Source organism: Camelus dromedarius, chromosome 4 (assembly GCF_036321535.1).
Source record: "Camelus dromedarius isolate mCamDro1 chromosome 4, mCamDro1.pat, whole genome shotgun sequence".
NCBI classification, from domain to species: Eukaryota; Metazoa; Chordata; class Mammalia; order Artiodactyla; family Camelidae; genus Camelus; species Camelus dromedarius.
Window position 1 is genome coordinate 97543692 of NC_087439.1, and position 21130 is coordinate 97564821.

At 57.2% G+C, this 21130-nt stretch overlaps 1 protein-coding gene across 5 annotated transcripts in view; it reads right to left on the minus strand.

Annotated features, from left to right (window-relative positions):
• The window catches only part of ANKMY1 (ankyrin repeat and MYND domain containing 1), a 52992-nt gene that overhangs the window by 28729 nt on the left and 3133 nt on the right, over nucleotides 1-21130 (minus strand). For 4 of the 5 annotated variants that reach the window (XM_064485344.1, XM_064485343.1, XM_064485340.1 and 1 more), the window contains exons 2-11: nucleotides 18092-18242; nucleotides 16625-16811; nucleotides 15023-15166; nucleotides 9282-9754; nucleotides 7976-8192; nucleotides 7454-7618; nucleotides 3618-4033; nucleotides 2057-2228; nucleotides 779-919; nucleotides 185-325 (exon numbers count right to left, since the gene is read on the minus strand). In XM_064485344.1, coding sequence (XP_064341414.1) covers nucleotides 185-325; nucleotides 779-919; nucleotides 2057-2228; nucleotides 3618-4033; nucleotides 7454-7618; nucleotides 7976-8192; nucleotides 9282-9754; nucleotides 15023-15166; nucleotides 16625-16811; nucleotides 18092-18225 — 2190 coding nt within the window. In that variant the 5' untranslated portion in view covers nucleotides 18226-18242. Of the gene's footprint in view, nucleotides 1-184; nucleotides 326-778; nucleotides 920-2056; nucleotides 2229-3617; nucleotides 4034-7453; nucleotides 7619-7975; nucleotides 8193-9281; nucleotides 9755-15022; nucleotides 15167-16624; nucleotides 16812-18091; nucleotides 18243-18748; nucleotides 18821-21130 lie in introns of those variants that run through there. The other variant, XM_064485341.1, reaches the window with a different exon arrangement.

Consider the following 21130-nt stretch of genomic DNA (forward strand, 5'->3'; position numbering starts at 1 on the left):
TCACGTGCACAGAGACTCATACACATGCTGACCTATGAGCTCACACACAGGTGTGCCTGCCGGCGCACAGGTCCGTGCCCAGCTGCACACGCTCACACACACGCCCCTGAAGCACTCAGACACGTGCGCAGGTGCACTGCACACACACGGCTGCTGTCCCGCCCTGTTGGAAGGCCCGGCTCACCCTGTGGTTGTCCTCCCGCTCGCAGGCCACGTGCAGAGCCGTCCGGCCCCCCTCGTCCGTGGCGGAGCTGCGCTCTCCGTAGTAGGTGCTGGGAGGGCCTGCTTCGTTGTTGAGCTTCAGGCTCGAAGGCAGCAGGTCTATCTGTGAGCAGACGGAGGGGTCAGGTGTGACCCCGAGCCTCTCCCCCGAGTGCTCAGACACCTGCCACCTGCCTGACCAGGCCCAGCCACCAGCCCCGGCAGGTACAAGCTGACACGCAGGTGTGCTCCCAGGAGCAGCGGGAGCGAGAGCCTTCCTCCCCAGCATCCCGAGAGACCCTCTTGAATGCTGAGGTGCACTGTGAGCTATCCTGTCCTGACGTGGGTCAGAGCCGTCCTGCCCTCCCCTCCCGGCCCCCACACACCCACACGGGCTGGGAGCTTGATGTGGCTCTGTGTGGATATGCAGAAGGAGACACAGCGCTACTGCCCCCTCGATGGGCTCTGCAGGGGCCACCATCGCACAGCCGACCGTGGGGGTGACCGAGGCACACCCTCATCAGGGACCAGCGGATGACGGTGCAGAGGGACCTGCCCTCCCACGGTGGACACACACCTTGTTCTGCCTGTACACGTCGTCCTGGTCGGCCGCCCTGGCGTCCACGTCGGTGATGGCGTGGAGCAGCAGCTCCGTGATCTTGACGCCCTCCTCCCCAGGGAGAGCGGCCGCGATGTGGAGGGGGGTCAGGGCCCCCAGCTGCAGAGGAAACGCAGGCACCATGAGGGCGTGGCAGTGGCTCCCAAGCCAGTGACACCCCACAGCCCGAGGGTGGAAGCTCCACGTAAACAAAGCCCGTGAGGCCCGTCGGGGCAGAAGCCTGTCCGAGGTTCCCATGGCACCACCTTCTCATCAGCCCTGCAATGCTCAGGACAAGAGGCCGGCTCCCAATGGACCACAGACCCACCCCACGACCCGCACGCGTCTGTACTGATCCACGAGGTGCTTCTGTCTCCAGGGCGACACACAGGAACGCCAACCCAGGGACCCAGTGTCCCCAGCTTCCTCTGTGGAAAGCCCACCCTCCCTGCCAGCCCTCATTCAGATGCCACCACACTCATGGCCACACAGCTCCTGACTCCGTAATGACCCAGGCCTCTGGCCAGCAGGCAATGGAGGACTGTCTCTGGGCCGCTCAGAGGAGGTCGGGGGACCTGGCCCTGGAAGGGGCACAGCCAGCTGGGAGAGTCTGGCCAGGAGCACGCAGCACACCTCCATCAGGGTGGGGCCCTCATCAGTCTGCTCCTCCCAACACAAACCCTTGAAGCAAGACCCCACGGAAACAGGAAGTGCGCCTGGAGAAGGCGGGAAGGACGCTCAGAACCCACAGCTGTGAGCCCGCTGCTGCGGGCCGGCGCACGGGCAGGAGCGGCTCTCCTAGCACCTGTCTCTTGCTGCCTATGCCAGCCCCGCACAGAGAAAGCTTCTGTGTCAAAGATCAGCACATTCTCGACCAGGGGTGAGTGAATGGATGGATGGACAAAGAAGGAAGAAATGAGAAAGCGAGAGACGTCTGTGCTGAGGTTAAAGGCGGCAGCCTTAGTTTCAAAGGAGTCCAACCCGTAAACCTAAGGTGTTAGCATGAAATTATCCTGAAAACCCTCCTCCCCCACATGGCTGCACCTCACACTCCAGGGAAGGAAGTAAGTGGCCTGGCCAAGGACCCTGGGAGGCGAGCAGGTCACAGCGGGTGCCAAGCAGAGAGTGTCACCCCCTAAACACAACAGGCACCGGGTCACCATCTGGACGCATGTCTGTGCAACCAGGGCAGAGCAGCAGCTGCTCCAAGTCCGTCCCAGAGCCCGGCACCCGCCTCCCAGCACCGGCCGGCCCTACCTCGGGCGGGAACTGGATGTCGGTCCTGGCCCCGCTCTCCAGCAGCAGCCTCACGCCGTCCACATCGGCGGCCTTCACGGCGAAGAACAGGGCCTGCATGGGCACGCGGCTCAGGTTGGGGTCCGCGCCGCGCTGCAGCAGGAGCCTGATGGTCAGCCACCGGTTTCTGCGTCTGGAAGGAGCGGCAGGCAGTCGCGGGCTGGCAGCTTCCTGGACCGGGGCCGCGGGTGGAGGGTGCTGGCGTGCGCGCTGGTCTCCTGATGCCCTGAGCCCCAGGGTCCTGCCTTGCCAAGACCCCTGGCCCCTGCCCAGGGGCCAAGGCCACCCACCCAGAGAAGGGCCAGCCCAGCCCAGCTCAGATCCAGCTGCAGCCCGGCCCCGTGGTCACCTAGCTCTCTGAGTTCACCTGTGAGGTGGGGACCCACCCTCCTCCTGGGGTGGCTGTGAGGGGCTGACATAGAGCCCTGGACCTCATGGGGCCCAAGGTTGTATCGCACACACCACACACACACAAACACACACACACACAAACACACACACAAACACACAACACATACACCACATACACCACGCACACATGCACACACACACTGGCACGCACATCTCTCACGAGGAGCACAGTGGCAGCACCCACAGCGCCCTGCGGGGACGCCCTTCGAAGCCTGGGCCTGGAGACGCTGGGTGGGAGGAGTGGGGGCGGTGGGAGGGGTGAGGCAGGGAGGAGGGAAGGGAGGGTCGGGGGGAAGGAGCAGAGTGGCCGGTGGAGGGTCTGCTAGTCCCGCGGACCCTGCAGAGCACGGGCAGGCGGCAGGAGGGCAGCAGAGAGGCCGGGTCAGTCTAGAGCAAAGGTTCTCAGCCGTCCTGCTCGCCGGACCCCTGTGGACTCATTAAGTCTCTGAGGGCCCCCAGGAGCTTGTCTGCATGGACTCCATCCGTCCCGTCTGCTGCGCTTCCCATTACAGTTGCGAGACGGTTTTAAATACTTACTAATGCATTTTAAAAGTGACACTAACAAGCACATTGCATATTCACATAAATGACATGTTTTTATGAAAAATGTCCACTTGGCCACACCAGAACCCCTCACTGCGAGGGGAGTGAACCCCTGTGTTACACGTGTGTGGGGAATGTGTGTGCACACGTGTGCATGCTGTGTCTGTGTGTGTCTGAGGGGGGCTGTGTGGTGAGGCCAGTCTCACTGCCCCCGAGAGACTGGGTGATGTCAGGACTTGGCTGTGCAGAAAGAGCTGCTTCAGTGAGCTTCCTGGTGTTGACACGTGTGTATGTGTGCGGGGAGGGGGGTCATGGGGGACTGTGTGTGGGGGTGAGTGAGTGTGAGCTCCTGTGCGTGCCTCTCCGGTGCCAGCCCCTCCAACGCTGTCACCAGTGCCCAGAGAGAGGGCACACAGCCCCCGGGCATCCTCGCAGGCCAGCGGGTGTGGGGCCACGGGGACACTGTCTAGAGACACCCTCCCAGGGGAAAGGGGCAGTGAGGCTGGTCCAGCGGGCACGCGGCCCCCCGGAAACCCCCCCAGGCCCGCGGCCCGGCCCCGATACCTACTGGACCATGGACAGTGCCATCCTCCTCACGGTGCCCTTGTCGGAGCCGGTGGGGGCGGCGGGGGCCTTCAGCTGGCCGTGCGCCTGGGCGCCCCTCTCCAGCAGCTCCTGCGACGGCTTGATGCAGAAGTTGCGCATGCACCGGTTGGACTTGAAGTCCGTCTCAGTGCTGCAGGGGGTGCACCGGTCCAGGGCCCCCGATGCTGCGTCCTGTGCCTTCCCTAATTCACTGGCGCTGCTCCTCAGGTCCCCGTCCTCAGACGGCTGGCTGCCCTCCTCGCTGCCCGACCTGGCAGAAAGTGGCTTCGGTTCCTGGCCGCCCGAGGCCGGTACCAGCTCCTCCTGGAACACTGGCTCCGTGGCCGCTTCCGATAATGAGAAGGAGCGGTTGGGAGTCATTAGGGTTTTTACAGCTTCCTTTGGAAAGTAGCAAACAAATGTCGTTAGGGGAAAGGAGCAGTCGGAGTGCTGACCCACCAGGCCGCCTTCTTTAGCAAAAGCCTCGGCCCTGCCACCAGCCGCCCTCACCACACCTGGGCTGACTGACCGCGGTGCCGCCCGGGGCCTCTCTGGGATCCCGCAGAGAGGGACACAGGCGCCCGCAGAGGCCAGAGCCACAGGGGCAGCTAAGCGCACAAACCCTGGCCCATCCAGAACCAGGGCAGCGTAAGCGGGAAGAGACCGGGAAACGAGTGCCAAATGTCTCCCTGAGCATCACTATCCCCATTACACACTGAAATGATGAGTTTTGGACACACGTGTTACACTATATTGTTAAAATGAACTCCACCTGCCTTTCACGTGGCGCCCAGGAACATTCCGATCGCACACGCGCTGGCCTCACACTCTGCCGCCTGGCGCTGCTCCAGCCCCACTCACAGCCCGTGTCCCAGTGTGGTCCCTGCACCAAAGCGGCCCCACCCCAGACCCCGGGGCGGAAACGCTGGGGCTGGGCCCCGACAGCATAACAGACTTTCTCAGTAAAGGGCCCAGAGGTGAACAGTTACACTTTGTGGACCTCGTGGTCTCTGTCATGGCTACACGAGTGACACGTGAGAGGACGGCGTGGCTCCAACACCTCACCTCCGAGGGCAGCGGGGCCCTGCGTGCTCTCCAGGGAGCGCGCAACCCCGGAGGACAGACAGCCCAGTCTCCTCAACAGTGAAGGAGGAGCCCAGCCCGGGAGAGAGGGAGGGGCACTGCCACAGACTGAAGGCAGTGCAGCCTTACCACCACGTGCAGCATGTGAGTCTGCGTCATGGAAGTCTGGCCCCAAAGGGTAATTACGGGGGAATTGGGGAAACGGAACACCGATGGGTTATCAGAGGACGCTGAGAAATTTAATTTTTAGGTGAGATAACAGTGTTTGTGATTATGTGAAAAAAAAAGAAGAAAGAGAAGAACGTGTCTTCAGCTGGTGGAGATGCACACGGAAGTCTTTAAGGCTGTAGTGATGGATGATGGACGATGGATGATGGACGGTGAATTTACTCTAAAGTGGGCACAGCTGGGGTTTGGGTGGGGTGTGGATGGGGAAAGAAGAGGCACACGTTGGTAACTTTATCTGGGTGACGGGTCCATGGAAGTTCATCGCACTGTGTTCTTTTGTGTGTGTGCCATATCTTTCAGAATAAAAAGTTTCTAAAAAGTCAAGGAGAGATTTTTGTAAGGATTTTAAAATATAATTAAAAGGCTTTATGGGGCCCCGACTCCTTCATCAGCATTTAAGTCACTCAGTGGAATGGGGATTCTTCCATGTTCGCTGTCCTGGGGACGCTCAGCCCCCAAACCTCCCCCACCCCGACCCAGGAGGGGTGCTCCTCAACTGCCCCCACCCCGCACCTTCACTCAGGCTCCACTGAGCCCGCCCCCGCCCCCCACCCTTCTGGGCTTGGCGGGGCTGCGGAAACAGAACCAGCTCCTGCCCGGAAGGGAGACAGAGCACAAGGACCCAAGCGGCCCCCACCTCTGTTCACAAGATCACCCTTGAACTTGAAGTTATTGTACGTGAACAACTTCCAAGAAAAACAGAGCATACACACACATTACACTGAGTCAATGCCGCTATAAAAACACAGCGAAAGGAGGGGAGGATGCAGCTCAGTGGGAGAGAGCCTGCCTAGCACGCTCAAGGGCTGTGGGCCTCCATGAAAACAAACAAACAAACAAACCTAGTTATCTCCCCCCACAAAAAATTTTTAACAAAATAAAGTAAAATCTCAAAAAAAAAAAAAAAAGAAAAACAAAAATTGCAAAGATTGTCGGTTTTCAGAGCCACCCCTGCCGACTTGCTGTAGCTTCTCGTCAGCCCCTGAGCAGAGCACCCGGCACAGGCCTGCAGCACGTGCCCCTCGGGGAGGCTCCGGACGCCTGAGCCAGGAGGAAACACGTCCGGGACCATAGGCAGGCCCTCTGGATGGACAGACGGATGGACAGACGGACACCTTCCCCTACCGCCCAGGGCAGCTGGGGCCCCCTCCCCACAGGCACCTGTCCACCACGACGTCAGGCTGGCGGCTCCGAGCTCCCACCCAGTCCTGCGGCCACACAACAGAGAACGGGAGGCAACAGGTGAGGACCCGACTTGAGAAGCAGGAGCAGGCTCAGCAGCCCAGGGACTCTGCCCCTCTGGGGCGCGCACAGGGCTCAGCCTTCTCTCAAGAAAGATTCCAGAGCGGGGGAGGAGGTGGGTGCGGAGCAGTGGCCCACCCCACCAAAGGGAAGTTTTCCAGCTGGAAGTCACCGCCCCAGCACCCTTCCCTCCCTGCAGAAGGCCCCGACCACCAACAGGGGAAGCGCTCAGCCCCTCGGAGGGCCTTCGTGGTGGACATCACCCCAGGTCCAGCCTGGCCTCGCATGGCTGACCATTAGGGTCCAGGGGCAGCTTCCTGAGGGGCGGGAACACCCCCTGCAGGGGCCGCCCCCCTGCCTGTGCCCAGGAGACACAGACACTACGTCTGCCCTGCACCCAGAGAGCTGGAACCCAGCTAGCCGCCCACCCTGGGCTGCGACTTGTCCTCGAGCCCACACTGGAATAGGGGGGTGTGAAAGGGCACAGCCACCAGGCAGGGACAGTTCAGAGCGTCCTCAACAAGTTACACACAGGACTCTGGTGCAGCCCAGCAACTCCACTTCTGGGCACACGCCCCAGACAACTGGAGCCGGCGGCCGGCAGTGCGCAGGGCCATACAGCAGCGCTGCCCACGGCAGGCAAGAGGGGGCCTGGCTCCCGAATCCCCAGGGCGCCTTCCCTCCCCCTCCCAGGGGCCTCCTTTCCTGAGGCCCCAAACTGTTGGGCATGTGGCTTGTGAGGGACCCTGACCCTCGGTGTCCTGGCAACGAGCTCAGGACACCTCAGTGACTGTTAAGGCTTCATCCCCGCTTCCCCACCCACCCACCTCATTGTCAGTTCACCCCATCTGAAGCTGGTCTATGTGAGGAGGGGGAGGCTGGTGGGCAGCTGAGGAGAGAGAAGAGTGGATGGACAGACTGGTGGACAAGAGATGGGGACTGAGGGACAGGTGGATGGGGTGTTGGACTAGGGGACAGGAGACAGACAGTGGAATGGGAGGTAGGGGACGAGGGCTAGGGAAAGGGGCACAGGTGGGTGGGTGGACAGGTGGATGGGGTGTCGGACTGGGGGAATGGGGGACAGGGGACAGGCAGACAGTGGAATGGGAGGTAGGGAACAAGGGCTAGGGAAAGGGGGACAGGTAGTCAGTGGACAGGGGACAGGTGGACGGGGGATGGGGGAAAGGGGGACAGGCGGATGGGGGATGGGGGCGAGGATGGGGTGGTGCAGACACTGAGCCAAGCCGCAGGGGCCAAGGAGCGGACCTGGGGCTCGGGCATAGTCCTCTCCGCGATGTTGGACTTAAAGGACCCGGTCGGGTAGTACAGGAGGAAGCACATGCTGAGGGGCGTGAGGCCTTCATCCGTGCACCTGTTCACATCCGCCCCGTTATCCAGCAGGAGGTTGACAATGTCAATGTGACAGTGAACCTGGAGGGAGGTGGCCAGTGTAGTGAGGACAGCAGACGCCCTCGGCCAGGGCCGGGAGCCTGGTGAGGCCTCACACCGACACCTGCCCAGAGACGGGGACACCGGCTCCCGGCTGCACCTGGCGGAGGCTCAAGGTCAGGCTGTGGCCCCAGCGTGGGAAGGTCACCGCACCCCCACCCTTCTTTTCCACCTGACCCTGTACGTCCACCCCACTAAGGGGCTTCAAGGAGGGGAGAGGGAGGCAGGACAGCTCCACCCACACAAGGGTGATGTCGCCTGGGACCCCCCCAGGTCAGTGCTCCAGCAAGGTGACCCTGCAGGCAAACACAGCCCCTGCTGGGGAGCAAGGGGGCTCACAGCGGCCGCGGCGAGCACGGTGTAGCCCGTCGCGTCGGCCACGTCGGGGCTGGCAAGGTTGTCCCTCAGGATGCCATACACCCAGTCGTAATTCCCCTCCTGGGCCTTCAGGATCATCTCCTTGGAAAGACGCTCCTTGGGCCCATGGTGCGCAAAGCCGCCTCGGTTCCCGTCCAGAATGGCACCCATGTTCCAGCTGGTGTGAGCCTTCTTGTTCCTGGGAACACGGGCGCTTCAGTGCTGTGAGACCAGCTCTGGACTCAAGGCCTCCCTCCAAAGGGGCCCGCCCCCCCCACCTCCTCCCTCAGCCCCCACTGCCCCAGCCCTCTTCCCCCTCGCAGACCACTTCTTGGGCACCCGGTGCCCTGGGCCTGCCCTGCTGCAGCCACTGTGGGACACGCCGCCCACGGCAAAGACGCTCAGCCTAAGCCCCTGCCCTGAGAAGGAACGGCTGTGAGGAGACCCCGTGCCGCCCCAACTCCTCTAGCCCCCCACCCCCCCACACTCTGGGGAAGGGGCCCTGGGTGGGACGGGGCCAGGCACACGCACAGGTCCAGCACACGGCCCCAAGCACCCACATCCCATCTCTGCTCATCCACTTTCTATCTGAGTAGAGGACATGCAAGTCCCATGACCCATTCACCACACACACTGGGCCTCCTGCGTGCACACAACAAGAGCCTGCGGACTTCTGGTGCTTCTGTACTCGACAATCATCAACGATTGTAGACTAGCTGATGTTTGCATGATGGATGGATGGGTGGATGGGTGAATGGATGAATGAATGGGTGGATGGGTGGATGGATGCATGCATAAGTAGACACTTGTGCTCACAAAACATGCATTCCAAAATAGTTTAGAGATTTCTGAGGACAAAGTTTAAGAAAGGGATTGAAACATTCTTGAAAATTGTAACTTATAAAATCAGTTTTCCTCAAGTGACTGCTAACTTTCCCAGGGCTGCTGGGACGGGAATGGGGGTGATTTTTGGAACCCAGCAGAAAAGCTCTGTCTTTTCCCGGCCTTCTTTGGAGAAGCCAGAGGCCCAGCCAGCCCGCCAGGCCCCACCCACCCTGCTCCCCAACAGCCCCCCGCACCCCGGCAATGCGCTGGGGCTCCCAGGCACAGGCTCCCTACTCCCCTTTCATCACTGGGCTGCATCAGCCAGTCAGACAAGACAAGCATGACAAATAACCCGAAAGCTACTGGGCGCCAGAGGCCTTGAGGAACCCAGGCCTGAGCACACCTGTCAGAGGAGCAGAGGGCCTTGCAGGCGTCGGGTGAGGAGGAAGGTGGGTCTGATTACCTGAACCTGTAAGCTTGCTTCTGGATTTTGACCATCAAGGGGGTCTCGTTTTTGATAAACCAGGGTTCTCCATCCTCCACAAACGGGGGGATATCGTTGAGGAAGATGCGGGCATCTAAGTCTTTGCGGAAGGAAGAGGTCATGGGCAGGTGGCCGCTGTCGGTCGAGTAGACATGCATTTCTGGAGGCAGCATGAGGCTGTCGTTCAGAAGAAACCGCTTGTAGTCATAGAAGAAGGGGTCCTGCCCCTCCTGCAGGGGCCACTCCATTTTCTCCTCGTCCGCGAGGCTGATTCGGGCAGGCGTGTGCGAGAGGAAGCCTGAGAACTCGGGGTAGCTGCGGATGGAGAAGCCGCCGGGTGCCGGCTCGCACAGCTTGACGAGGTGCGCGCGGAACCACAGCCCCACGTCCTGGCTGCCGTCCGGGTAGGTCTCGATGCCCGGCCCGAACCGCTCGTCCGCTTTGTACAGCCCCTGCAGCTCAGAGGGCAAAAGAGGTGATTCGTCAGGGCCGTGCACCTTGCGCGGCCAGTTTCTTAAAATCAAAGTAAGAAAAGATCTTCCTGAGAAATGCATTCACTCAATAAAAACGCAGGGAGGCTGCACCAGACAGAGGGACCCGAAGCACAGGTGTAAGCAAGGATGCTTCGAGGACAAAGGTGTGACCCCTGGTGGTAGACGGCGGGGCCGCGAAGCGGGCCTCGCGGTGGAAGCCTGCCCCGGGTGCCACGTCCTGGCTCGCTGCAGGGAACCCCCTGCTCCTCTGCCACTGTGGCTCAGCCCAGGCGCCCCTCGGGTAGAGGTGCCAGGCACCGAGTCAGACAGACCCCAGCAGATGCGGGCCGAGGAGGAGGAGGAGGAGGAGGAACAGGCTCCCCACGAACCCAGCAGAGTGCAGCCATGTCCGGCCTTTCCCACGCTTCCGCTGGGTGGGTGTGTCCATGCTGGGCGGGGGGTGTGGGGGAGGGGAGACCCAGGGTGCCTCTGGGGAGGAACAGGGAGCAGCAGAGCCTCCCTGGTGATGAGGGAACCTGGCACAAGAGTTCCAGCACCGGGAGCGCCGAGGAAGACCTGGCTTCGCTGCAGGGGGTAGGGGGCTGCACGTTCCCTGCGGCGGCGCTGAAGGCTGCCTGCAGGTCTCCGGGAGGGCCGAGGAATCTGCCCAGGCAGAGGCACAGGGGCCTGAGGAGGGCCCTCCTCTGCGAACCGGGAATGGCAGCCCTGTTCTCAGAGACCTGCGTCCACTCAACACGGCCCTCTAAGCATCTCGGGCTGCGAGCCTGAGGCTGGGCACAGCGGACCTGAGGCTCCGAGACGCACAGCCCCCGCCCACAGGAAGCTCGCAGTCTAGAACAGGAAGCAGCAAGTGAAGTGAACGGGCGAGATGCTTAAGGGTGACTTCACCACGCAAAGACCCGAGCTGTGGAGCGGCAGTGGGTTGTGAAGTGCCGCCAGGGCCTGCCCTGGAAGCGCTGGGGTGTCCCTGAGGAGGAGCGAGCCTGGAGGAAGGACGCGGGGCAGGCGCGGGAAGGGGGCATGGGCCGGGAGGCAGGCGGCGGGAGAGGTCTGCAGGGCCCGAAGGAGCTCCCACCCCTGACCCAGGGGCGCCACGTCCAAGAGGCTGTGTCAGGAGGTAATCCCAGGGGCACCAAAGCCGTGCTCTCAGGTGCATTCTCAACAGTTACGTGAACAGCAAACAGTAATGCCGGGAACCTCCGCGGTTAAATAAAGGAGGCTTTGTCTGCAGGAGGCAACATGCCACGGCTTTTAAAATTCTGTTGTTAACAAGCATTTTATTTTCTGACCAAATAATCCCACTTCTAGGAATGGGATTCACGGATCACCAGCGAAAACACGGGATCCAGGACAGGTGCCCAGGGCGGCCCCGCAGAGAGGAGCGGGCACACGTATCTGCCCGCCATTTGTAAACGCAAAGACAAAATTACAAAGACACCACCACAGACAGGGAGGGGTCAAGAGGGAAGAGGGGGTGGAGGCCGGACCTCTCAGGAGGGACCCTGTTTGCTCGATTTGACCTGCATAATTACAAAACAAAAGTAATATTTAAAAAATAGAATCCTAAAATCGTGAAGGCCAAATAAAGCAAGCAAATGCAGCTCTACACCCGGGCGGTGGATGAACCGCACTGAGAGGGGTTCTTCCGTCTGATTTGATTCCACATCCCTGGTGGGACAGGCCCCAGGGACAGAGAGCTGGTGAAGGGGACTTGAACAGCTTTCGCTGATCATAATGGTGGTAATAATACTACTGCTATCCTGAAACCATTTCACATCTGTTATGAGATAAAGCAACTCAGAGATGATGTTATGGTTAGAAACCAAGATGTTTGAGACTAAGAGAAAAGACAGGCAAACACAGCCTCAGAGCTGTTGGGTGAATCCCTGTCCTGAGCTGGAACTAGAGCGAGCAGTCAAACTGATGTTGTCTTTTCTCACGTGAATAAGTGTGCTTTCTAGATCTGCTACTGAAAAGGCCGAAAAATAAGAACCAGCCAGCATGGCAGTAATGAGCACCCAAATTGTGGTTTCTGAATATCACGTTCCACTGAAGGAGCCAGAAGCGACAGGTGAGCAGTGATTCTGGGTCCAGGGCAGGAAGTGTCCGAATGAGCCTGGGACTCCTTGCAGAGCAGAAAGCAAGACAGCTACCAAAGAATCAGGACGGCAAGAGCTAAATGAAATAGGCTCTCCCTGACCACAGACGGGCCGCGGCACCAGAGCCATGCTGACTGCAACGGGCAGAGACACATCACGTCCATGAGCTTCCATGAGTTTGTAAAGACACTAAAAAAACAAAAACAAAAACAACCTCACCCCCACTGATCACCACTGAGGACTGTTAGGAAATCAATCCATTACTCTGAAAACTGGTACAGAAAGGGGAAACAATCATGCGTCACCTTGCCTTTCCCGTATAAACTACCTCAAGGCAACCAAACGGTTGATAAAGGATTTTTTAAATAAAAGAATTCTAGTTAATAAAGGAAGAAGGAATAAGAGAATTAAATGTCGCTGTCTTGTGTACTCTGATGAAATAACAGCTCTGGACAGTGGTCACCCAGCAGCACTCAGAAACCACGAGAAGGGTGACGGGGTCGTCGCAACGGAAGGAACGAGGCGCCTGGCATCCACGTCCACGACAACCAGACGCGTGTCTCCAGATGTGGTTCTGGACAAAGATGCAAAGGCCAGGCGGTGAAAATGAGTCTCTTCAACAAATGGAGCTGGAACGATCAGATGTGAAGGAGGAGGGAGCCTCACTCCACGAGAAATGGAGAAGTCAGCTCATAGTAGGTCACAGACCTACACAGAAGAGCTAAAACCTTCCACAAAGAAGAAAACACACGTGAAAATCTCAGTGACCTGGGTTAAACAGGACATTGGGGGAAAAAAAGCAAGAACTCAGAAAGACAAAGTGGTAAGTTGGACCACATCACAAGTTTTAAAAATCTGCTTTTCAAAATGCACTAAGTCTTTTTATTCACCATAGGATTACTGAATTTCAATAGTGGGCATACAAAGAAATACAATTTAACACAGTCCTGGTTTTAGCAGGTCACTAATATTCAGCAGAATTAAATAAAATATACTTTAGAACCACCTAAAAAAAAAAAAAGACACTGTTAAGAAAACAAAAAGAAAGCCACTACTGGGGGAAAATATATAACCGTAAAAATATACAACTGATTTATCAGTAAATCATACAACTGATAAAGTCTGTGTCTGGAATACAGACAAGGAACTTACTCTATAGTAAGAACACAAACAACCCAATTAAAAACAATGAGAAAACATACGGACAAGCACTTCACCTTGGAAGAGACACCGATGGCAAATAGGAACATGAAAGGACGCTCAGCACCAAGCATCACTAGGGTCCTGCAACTTCAAACCACAGTGAGATACCACACACACCCATAGCAATGGTCAAAGTTTTTAAAACTGACAATACCAAGTGTCGACAAAGATGTGGAGCAGCAGGAACTTTGATATCTGATGGCTGAAGTGGAAAACGGTCCAGCTGCTTAGAAAACCGTTTGACAGTTCCTTATAAAATTTACCATAATGGTGAGGGAGGGTACAGCTCCGTGGCAGAGCGCCAGCCCAGCATGCACGAGGTCCTGGGTTCAACCCCCAATACGTCCATTAAAAGCAAGCAAATAAACAAATAAACCTATTTACCTCCCCTCACCAAAAAAAAAGCTAAAGTGAGATTGAGACTGGTAAAAAGCTCTTAGGTAAAAAAGTGTTTTTAATTTACCGGAACAGAACACAGGACTGCTACCCCACTCACAGGTATTTACCCAAGTGAAAATACAGACACATGTGCACATGAAGACTCGTAATCAAATATTCTTAGCAGAATCAAATCTTCATAATAACCAAAACCTTGAAAGAACTCAAGTGAGCAGCTACTGGTGAACCAACAAAAACTTTGTGTTCTGTGCACGCACTGGGACACGACTCCTTAGGGAGAAAGAAATGGACTAGTGAAGTATGCAAAACAGGTATGAATCTCAAAGGGACCACGCCCTCAGCCAAAGAGATCAACAGCAAACACAACATACTGTGTGACTGCATGCGCATGAGATTACAGGCAAGGGGACACCACAGTGATTAAAAACAGACTAGGGGCTGCCAAAGGGCTAGCGGGTGAGGTGAGGCTGACTCCGCAGGGCAGCAGGGAACCGGGAAGATGTTTACACACGTGCACACACACACTCACAAACCCACATATGATAGAGATGTTTACAGCTTTATTCACAATCGCCAAAAACGGCAGACAACCCAAATGCCTGTCAGCTGGGAAAGGACAGGCTGTGGTGGAGATGTGCGATGGAAAAGCTCCCAGCAAGAAGAAAGAAGCAGGTCTGGCTTCACACAGCTACACAGATGACTCTCAGACGCACTTTGCTAAGTGGAAGACACCAGACTCAAAAGCCTACCTGACATCTGATTCCATGAATACAGCCTCCTTGCAAAGGCAAACTCACCCACAAAAACGGGTCAGCCAGGCACTGGGGGTGGGAGCGGAGACCTGTGACCAGGGGCACAGGGCAACGTTTTGGGGTGAGGGAACTGTCCCGAATCTCGACTGTGGTAGTGGTGACACGACTCTGTGCTTGTCAGAACTTTCAGAACTCTGTACTAAAGCGGGCGGATTTTACTGTAAATTGCACTGCTGTGAAATAAGGGGGTGAGGGTAGCTCAGTTTACAAAACCAGGAGTATTCTCCAGGAAAGGAAAAAGACGGCTTTCAAACAATATGCACGCAGTGATCCAGCCTGTGTGTAAAGAGGTAAATATTCTCAGAGAGTGTACTGTCTGATGGAGACACGACAACTTGCCAGCAGCCCAACCCTGCTCTGGGGAGCGGAGCGATGAAGAGCCTTCATCTTCTTCTTGCTTTGCGCTCATTCGCTTTTCAGATAACTTGTTACTGTATTTTATTATCGCTACTATTATAATCATTAAAAATAAGAACTCTCTAGGGGGAGGGTGTAGCTCAGCAGTAGAGCACATGCTTAGCATGCACGAGGTCCTGGGTTCAATCCCCAGTACCTCCATTAAAAAAATAACAATCAATAAACCAAGTACTTCCCCTCCTCCCATAAAAATAAGAAGAAGAAAAAAAAAGAAAGCTACTTCTTGTGGAACAAACCTCCCCCAAACCTAAACATCGTTGCCCAGCAGCCTGAGCACACAGGGGCCTGTCCCTCACCTGGAAGAGCCTCGTCTTCCGGTACATGGTGCCGTAGCCTTCCCGGCAGCTCAGGTAGAACATGCCCGTGAAACTGGAACCTTCCGGCCACGTGTAGGTGCCCAGGCCGTGGCGGTGGTCCCGGTAGAACTGCCCGCGGTAGGACTGCGAACAGAGCTGGGTCACTGGCGGCGCCTGAGGCTCCGCCCCTCCCCACGCAGGACCTGATTGGACGCCCCCCCACCCCACCCCCCCGCCTGGTCAGCGGTGAACAGGGGCTGTTGGGGCTGCGCTGGGCTCACGGGGCGTCTGGCCACCCGGCCCCCTTTAAATCCTGGCGGTCACACAGATCACACAGAGCACGTGCCGGGCAGCTGGCCTCCCGATGGTCACGCTGCCTCCTGCCCTGGCTTAGGTCCGGGGCTTGGGGAGGCATCAGAACTGCCTGAGTTTGGGCGGGACCTGTCTCTCCTCACCCTGCCCGGCCCCTCTTGGGTCCACAGGCAGCAGGCTGGCCCAGGGAGTTGGGGCCCACTAGCCCTGGGGACACAAGTGTGGCCCAGGGGACAGGCTGTGGGCCTTGGCAGGGGACATGGGTGTGGTTTTGACTGAAGACGCCTCACTTTGAGGCCGTGGATGTGGGCCTCTGTCTGTGCTCTTGTCCTGAGCCCAAGGCTGGGTCTGTCAGAGGTGCCCCTCCACTGCGGCCCCAGAGGGAAAAGGAATGCGAATGTGACATCTGTTCCAAGGACTTTTCAGTCACCGATGCTCACGCATGTTAGACGGCCGCCTTCCACACCAGAAGCGGGTGGGGTCGGGCACTCAGGTGGCCTTCTGTGCTCACAGACCAGGACCCCACATGGCCCCTGAGAAGTGTGCCAGCCAATGCCTGCCTCTCAGAAGGGTTTCAGTGCCAGGTGTCCTGCCCTCTGGATCCCCTGAGCTCCCCCAAATGCACACCCCCCCCATGTTGCCTCCAGACAGTTTTTGTCATTTGCAGGAAAAGATGCACTTAAGTCTCAGCTGAACCACACAGCATCAGGCAGGCAGGGCAGAATCCTTCCCCAGCGCAGGTGCAGCTGGTGGGGATGCAACCCCTAGTTGGGAAGCCTTCAGAACCCAGCTTCCCACTGGGGGAGGTGCTTTAAGCCCCCGAGACTCAGCCCACACCCAGCTTAGCCGCCCACACTGCCAGGGACGCAAGGTGGTGCAAACAGCTTCTGCTACAGGCCCCTTGGGGTCCCCACTGAGTCCTGACTGAGCCTGCTGTGGGCCCTGAAAATTGGTCTTTAAGAAGATCCATTTCTTCCGTTTGACCTTAAATATAAGGTAATTTCACCAACAGAAACATACCTCTCACTATAGTAATTTCCAATTTTAAAACACTGGCCAAGAATAAGAATTTATCTTAAGTCACAGGTTCCAGAGCTGCAGCCTGTGGACACCAGGAACCTTGGGCAGGGTCTTGGAAGTCTCTCTGGGCGTTTCTCAAATAGGAGAGACATTTGCCTGGCATCCTTCCTGCTGGTGGATCTATGAGTTCACAGCACACGCTTCTCAGGAGAGAGACAGGCCATGACTGGCCGAGCCCAGAGGAGGAGGGAAGCACGTGAAGCCAGTTACCTCGCCCGTGGGCCAGGAGAATTCACCGCATCCCAGCTTCATGTCCAGCCCGAACTCTCCTCGGTAGACGCAGCCGTCCTGCCACTCCTGCACACCCCGGACAAGCTGGGTGTAGACCTCCTTCAGGCCCTGCTCCCTAAGGGGGCCCCTGGACTCCTCTTCCTCCTCCGGGGCCTCCCGGACAAACCTAGGAAGAAGAAGAGCAGGGGGAGGGGAGACTGATGCTGGCTGAAGTCTTAAGGGCCACTGAGTGCTGAGAACCTTTTTCATCCAACCACCCCCAAGGCCGACTGTGGGGCTACCCCATTCTCCAGAGAGGAAAACTGAGGCATGGGGGGGTGTAGTGACTGCCCAGGGTCACGCAGGAGTGGGAAATGCAGTAAGTGTGCAGCCGTATCTTCTGAGGGTAAGGGTGTAGGACCAGGCAGCCCTCTCAGCCCAGGCCAGCTCCACTGCCTGGAACCAGAGGCTGCCCCACTCCAACTGTTCACTAGGGGAACCTTGTCCCCTTCCCCAGCCCAGAGTGCCCCCACCCAGGACAGGGTCTTCTCTTGAGAGCCGGCAGCGCCCACCCAGAATGGGGGCAGGAGACAGACATTCCATTTAGACAAGGAGAGGGGTCTTCGGGCCAGAGGGGATGAGAGGGCAGCTTGAGGGACAGCAAGCTGACTAATAAGATAGATAGATGGATGGAAGGACGCAGGGATGGGTGGGTGCCCAGCAGGGGGTAGGGCGTGCACCAGGACAGGTTTGCTTCACTCCTGTTCTTGCTGTCTGAAGGCCCATATCCCGACTTAGAGTGGGCCCACCCCCGGTGCCCAGCACACACACCACCATCTCCCTCCCAGCTCCAGAGGGCTCTTTGGAGGATGCTGCGTGTGGGTATCTCTGGTCTACAGACTTGTGCCGCTATCAGGCGGATGCCTGGCTGGGCTGCTCATGGCATGGGAACCCTCAGACTCTGAGCCCCTCCACCAGCTGGCCCTCAGATGCCAGCCATGAGCCACAGAGGCTTAACCAACACCCGACCAGTGAGGAACAATCTGGCTGCTGCAAACACAAAAAGCTCTCTATGCCATGTTGTTACTTGTCTGTAGAAAGAAGCCAGAAAGGATAGAGACCCACATGCAACAACAATAAAGTCGGGGGCTCAGAACTGTTTTTTTTTTCTTTTTCTTACCTGTGGTTATCACTTGAATTGTGTTCCCCTTCTCCCCCCGGTATGTTGGAGTCCTAAATCCCAGTCCCTCACCGTGTGGCTGTATTTGGAGACAGCGCCTTCACAGAGGTAATCAAGCTAAGGTGAGGTCATTAGAGTGGGCCCTGACCCATGTGACTGTAGTCCTTATCGAAGGGGAAGTTTGGACACAGAAAAAGTCAGAGAGAAGACGATGTCAAGACAGAGAGAAGACAGTCATCTACAAGCCAAGGAAAGAGGCCGGCACACACACCCTCTGAAGGAACAACCTTTTGGTGCCGAGCCTGGGGTTCTCCAGGGTCCCGACGGCACCAGGTTCGCTGCCCGTCTCGTCTGTCTGGTCCTCACAGCTGCTAACATCTGGGCTTTCGTAGTATAAGGTTGAGGAATAATAACCTTCCATGTCTCTCCTCTTCGAACCTGAAACCAAGGTCAGGGACCCACAATATTCGCTCTCAGGTTTACCGGGGAGGGTGCCCAAGTGCCCGCCCACAGCACCACGTGCCCTAGAGAAACACGGTGGATGCCCGGATCCTGTTGGAACCCCCTAGGAAAGCCTTCACGAACGCCCCAGGGTGTCCCGTTACGGTTCCAGGAACCACAGGAAGCACCATTTGGGCCACCCGACCACGACCTTAAATTAGGGCCACGTTTTGGGGCCAGAGACAGCGGGCTCCTCCTTCCCCCGCGGGCCGCTGGAGCCAGGGCGGCGAGGACACTGTCCCCGCGCAACCCCACACTCACAGCCTCTCGCGCACGTCGGGTCTCAAATCTCCTTTCCGCCCCATCCAGGGAGATCAGCCGGCCAGGCCCCGGGGCGCGGGGCCCACGCACAGGCTCCCCACCGCCTACTCCGCGGAGCTGGGGGATGCCCCCCACTCACTTCCCCTGCCGCCGGGCCGCACCGAACCTCAGAGAGCACGCACCGACCGCACAGGGTCCGCCCAGGGCTGCGGCCGATGCCGCGCAGCCGGCTCTCCAGCCTCCACTCCGCCGGAGAGTCAGGTTGCCGTGGAGACCTGCCCGCCGCCCACGTGCTCGCTGCGGCTCTGGGTCTCCGCCAATCCCGGCGCCCGGCCGCGCCCGGACACGCCCCGGACACGCCCTCCGCGGCCGGCCCAGCCCTGCTCAGGCCTGGTCACGCCCACGGCCACACCCCCTGGAATCCCAGGTCCGGCCGGGGCTTCCCTCTGTGACCTCACAGGGCCCCCGGCGGTGGTCCCCGCCCTCTGCCCCACCCGGTGCCCAGCCGGGACCCTCGCACCTGGCTTGCGGAGCCCCAGCCGGCCGTATCCGCCTCGGACACCGATCTGGAAATCAAGCCGAGGACGGCGGGTCAGCCTCTGGGTCAAGTTCCCCGCCCGGGGGACATAGCGCTAAAAGCCCCCAACGACCCCGTGAAGGGCGCGGGGGGCCCGTGAGACACCTGAGGAAACTGAGGCACGAGGAAGTGAATTGCCTTGCCCACGGTCACGCGATGGGTGAGGTACGGCCAATATCTGACCGAGCCGGGTTTTGTTCGTTCAGTGTATGTTTGTGGGAGGCTCAGCGCGGGAGCTCCCGGTCTGGTGGGGGAGCAGGTTGAGGGAGGAGCCCGGGGTCACTGGGAGGGAGGGATTCGCTGTCTGGCCTGGGGGGTCACTGGGGAAGCCTCCTGGGGAGAAGATTCCTACGCAGGGTTTCGGAGGATGAGTGCGAGCTCTCGAAACAGAAAAGAGCACATTTCAGGGGCTGGCATGCGCGAAGACGCAGGGTGGGAAGCAGCACAAGGGCCTTCCGCACCTGAAGCAGCTGGGGCTCCCTGGAGGCACGGGGGTTGGGGCTCTCCACCGAGACCGCCCCTTAGAAAAGAGGAAAGGGTAAGAAAAGCTGACGCCCAGGCCCTCCCCTGCCGGCTGGGGTGGCAGGGCTACTGCAGCCGTGCTGGGATTCCCAGGTTCCAGGGGCGTTTCCTCCACCCTGAAACTTGCCCCATTCACGTCTTTCTTCTCCCTTGCTCTCCTCTCAGCCCCGCCCCCCTGGGTTCCTGGGTACCCCCTCTACCTCTTTTCCTTCCCCTGCAGGTCTTCTCTCTTGCAGCTTGGGAAGCTGAGCAGAGACAAACTGAGCTCCCTTAAAAATTCATTTGTGAAAAGATAAAAAACAGTCAACTAAAACTTTTCATTAAACCACACCACCACCTGACGTGGGCTGAGAGGTGTCTTCCTGAAAGATAAGCTTAAGTCATGACGCTTGGTATCTGTGAGTGATCTTACTTGGAAATAGTGTCTTTGCAGATATGATCAAGTGAAGAGTTCATACTGGATTAGGGTGTGCTCCAAACCAAAAACCTACTGTCCTTAAAAGGAGAGGGAGATTTGGAGACACAAACATGGAGGGAAGAATAAACTTCTGTGGTTTCAAGCCAGCAAGTCTGCTGTGATGCTCTGTTATAGCGACTCTAGGAAACCAACAAGCCACCCAACATGAAAGACTAAACAGCAGCTCAACTACTTTCAGCAAATTTGACAAATCTGACGATTTGGTGAGACAGGCAAAACAATTCTAAGTACCAAAATGTGGCCAAAAAAGGAAACGTGTTCTGGAAACTTCTATAAACTGGAAAAAAATGCAATATGAAATGCTGAAATTTTGCTTATGTTCCTAAGAATATATGCACCGATATTTAAAAAAAAAAAAAGGCATACAAAGATAAGAAAGCCCTATTTCCAAAAACTGATACAAGTCCTACAATGACACTAAAGACCATACCCAAAAAGAATGTTTTCATAAGAAAAATGTTAATATGTATTGCCAATATTCAAGAATATTCATTTTTAACGTTTTCAATGAAAGGTAAGCTTGTTAAATTCAGCAAAACAGTAATTTAGCAAACTGACCTCTTTAGGATGACTGGCTTTCAGCAAGTTAGCTGCTCGTATTACCAGTCATGGTGTTTGCAAATCTCAAAATTCTGGCTGAACCTGCTATTATGGTTATGAAGTTTAATGAAATATGGCTGATGAAGTGTGCTTTGGAAAGAAGAGTGACATTTCTATCAAAATTCAGTTGAAGGCTTTGAAAAGTCAACAGAAGTCACTTAAAAATTGCAACCAAATTGGATGCATGAGAGACATTGTAAAAGACTGGGGGGGAAAATCTTTGAAAAAGTTCCAAAAGGATTCCACTGCAGATTGCTTTTCAAGTGCTTTTAAGTTCACGTGAGGAAAGGAAGGGAAACTGGGAGGCACAGCCAGGCACTGGGCACTACCAGAGCACCGCCTCAGCTGGCCCACAAAGGGAGTGAGTGGGTGGTCATGACCGTCACC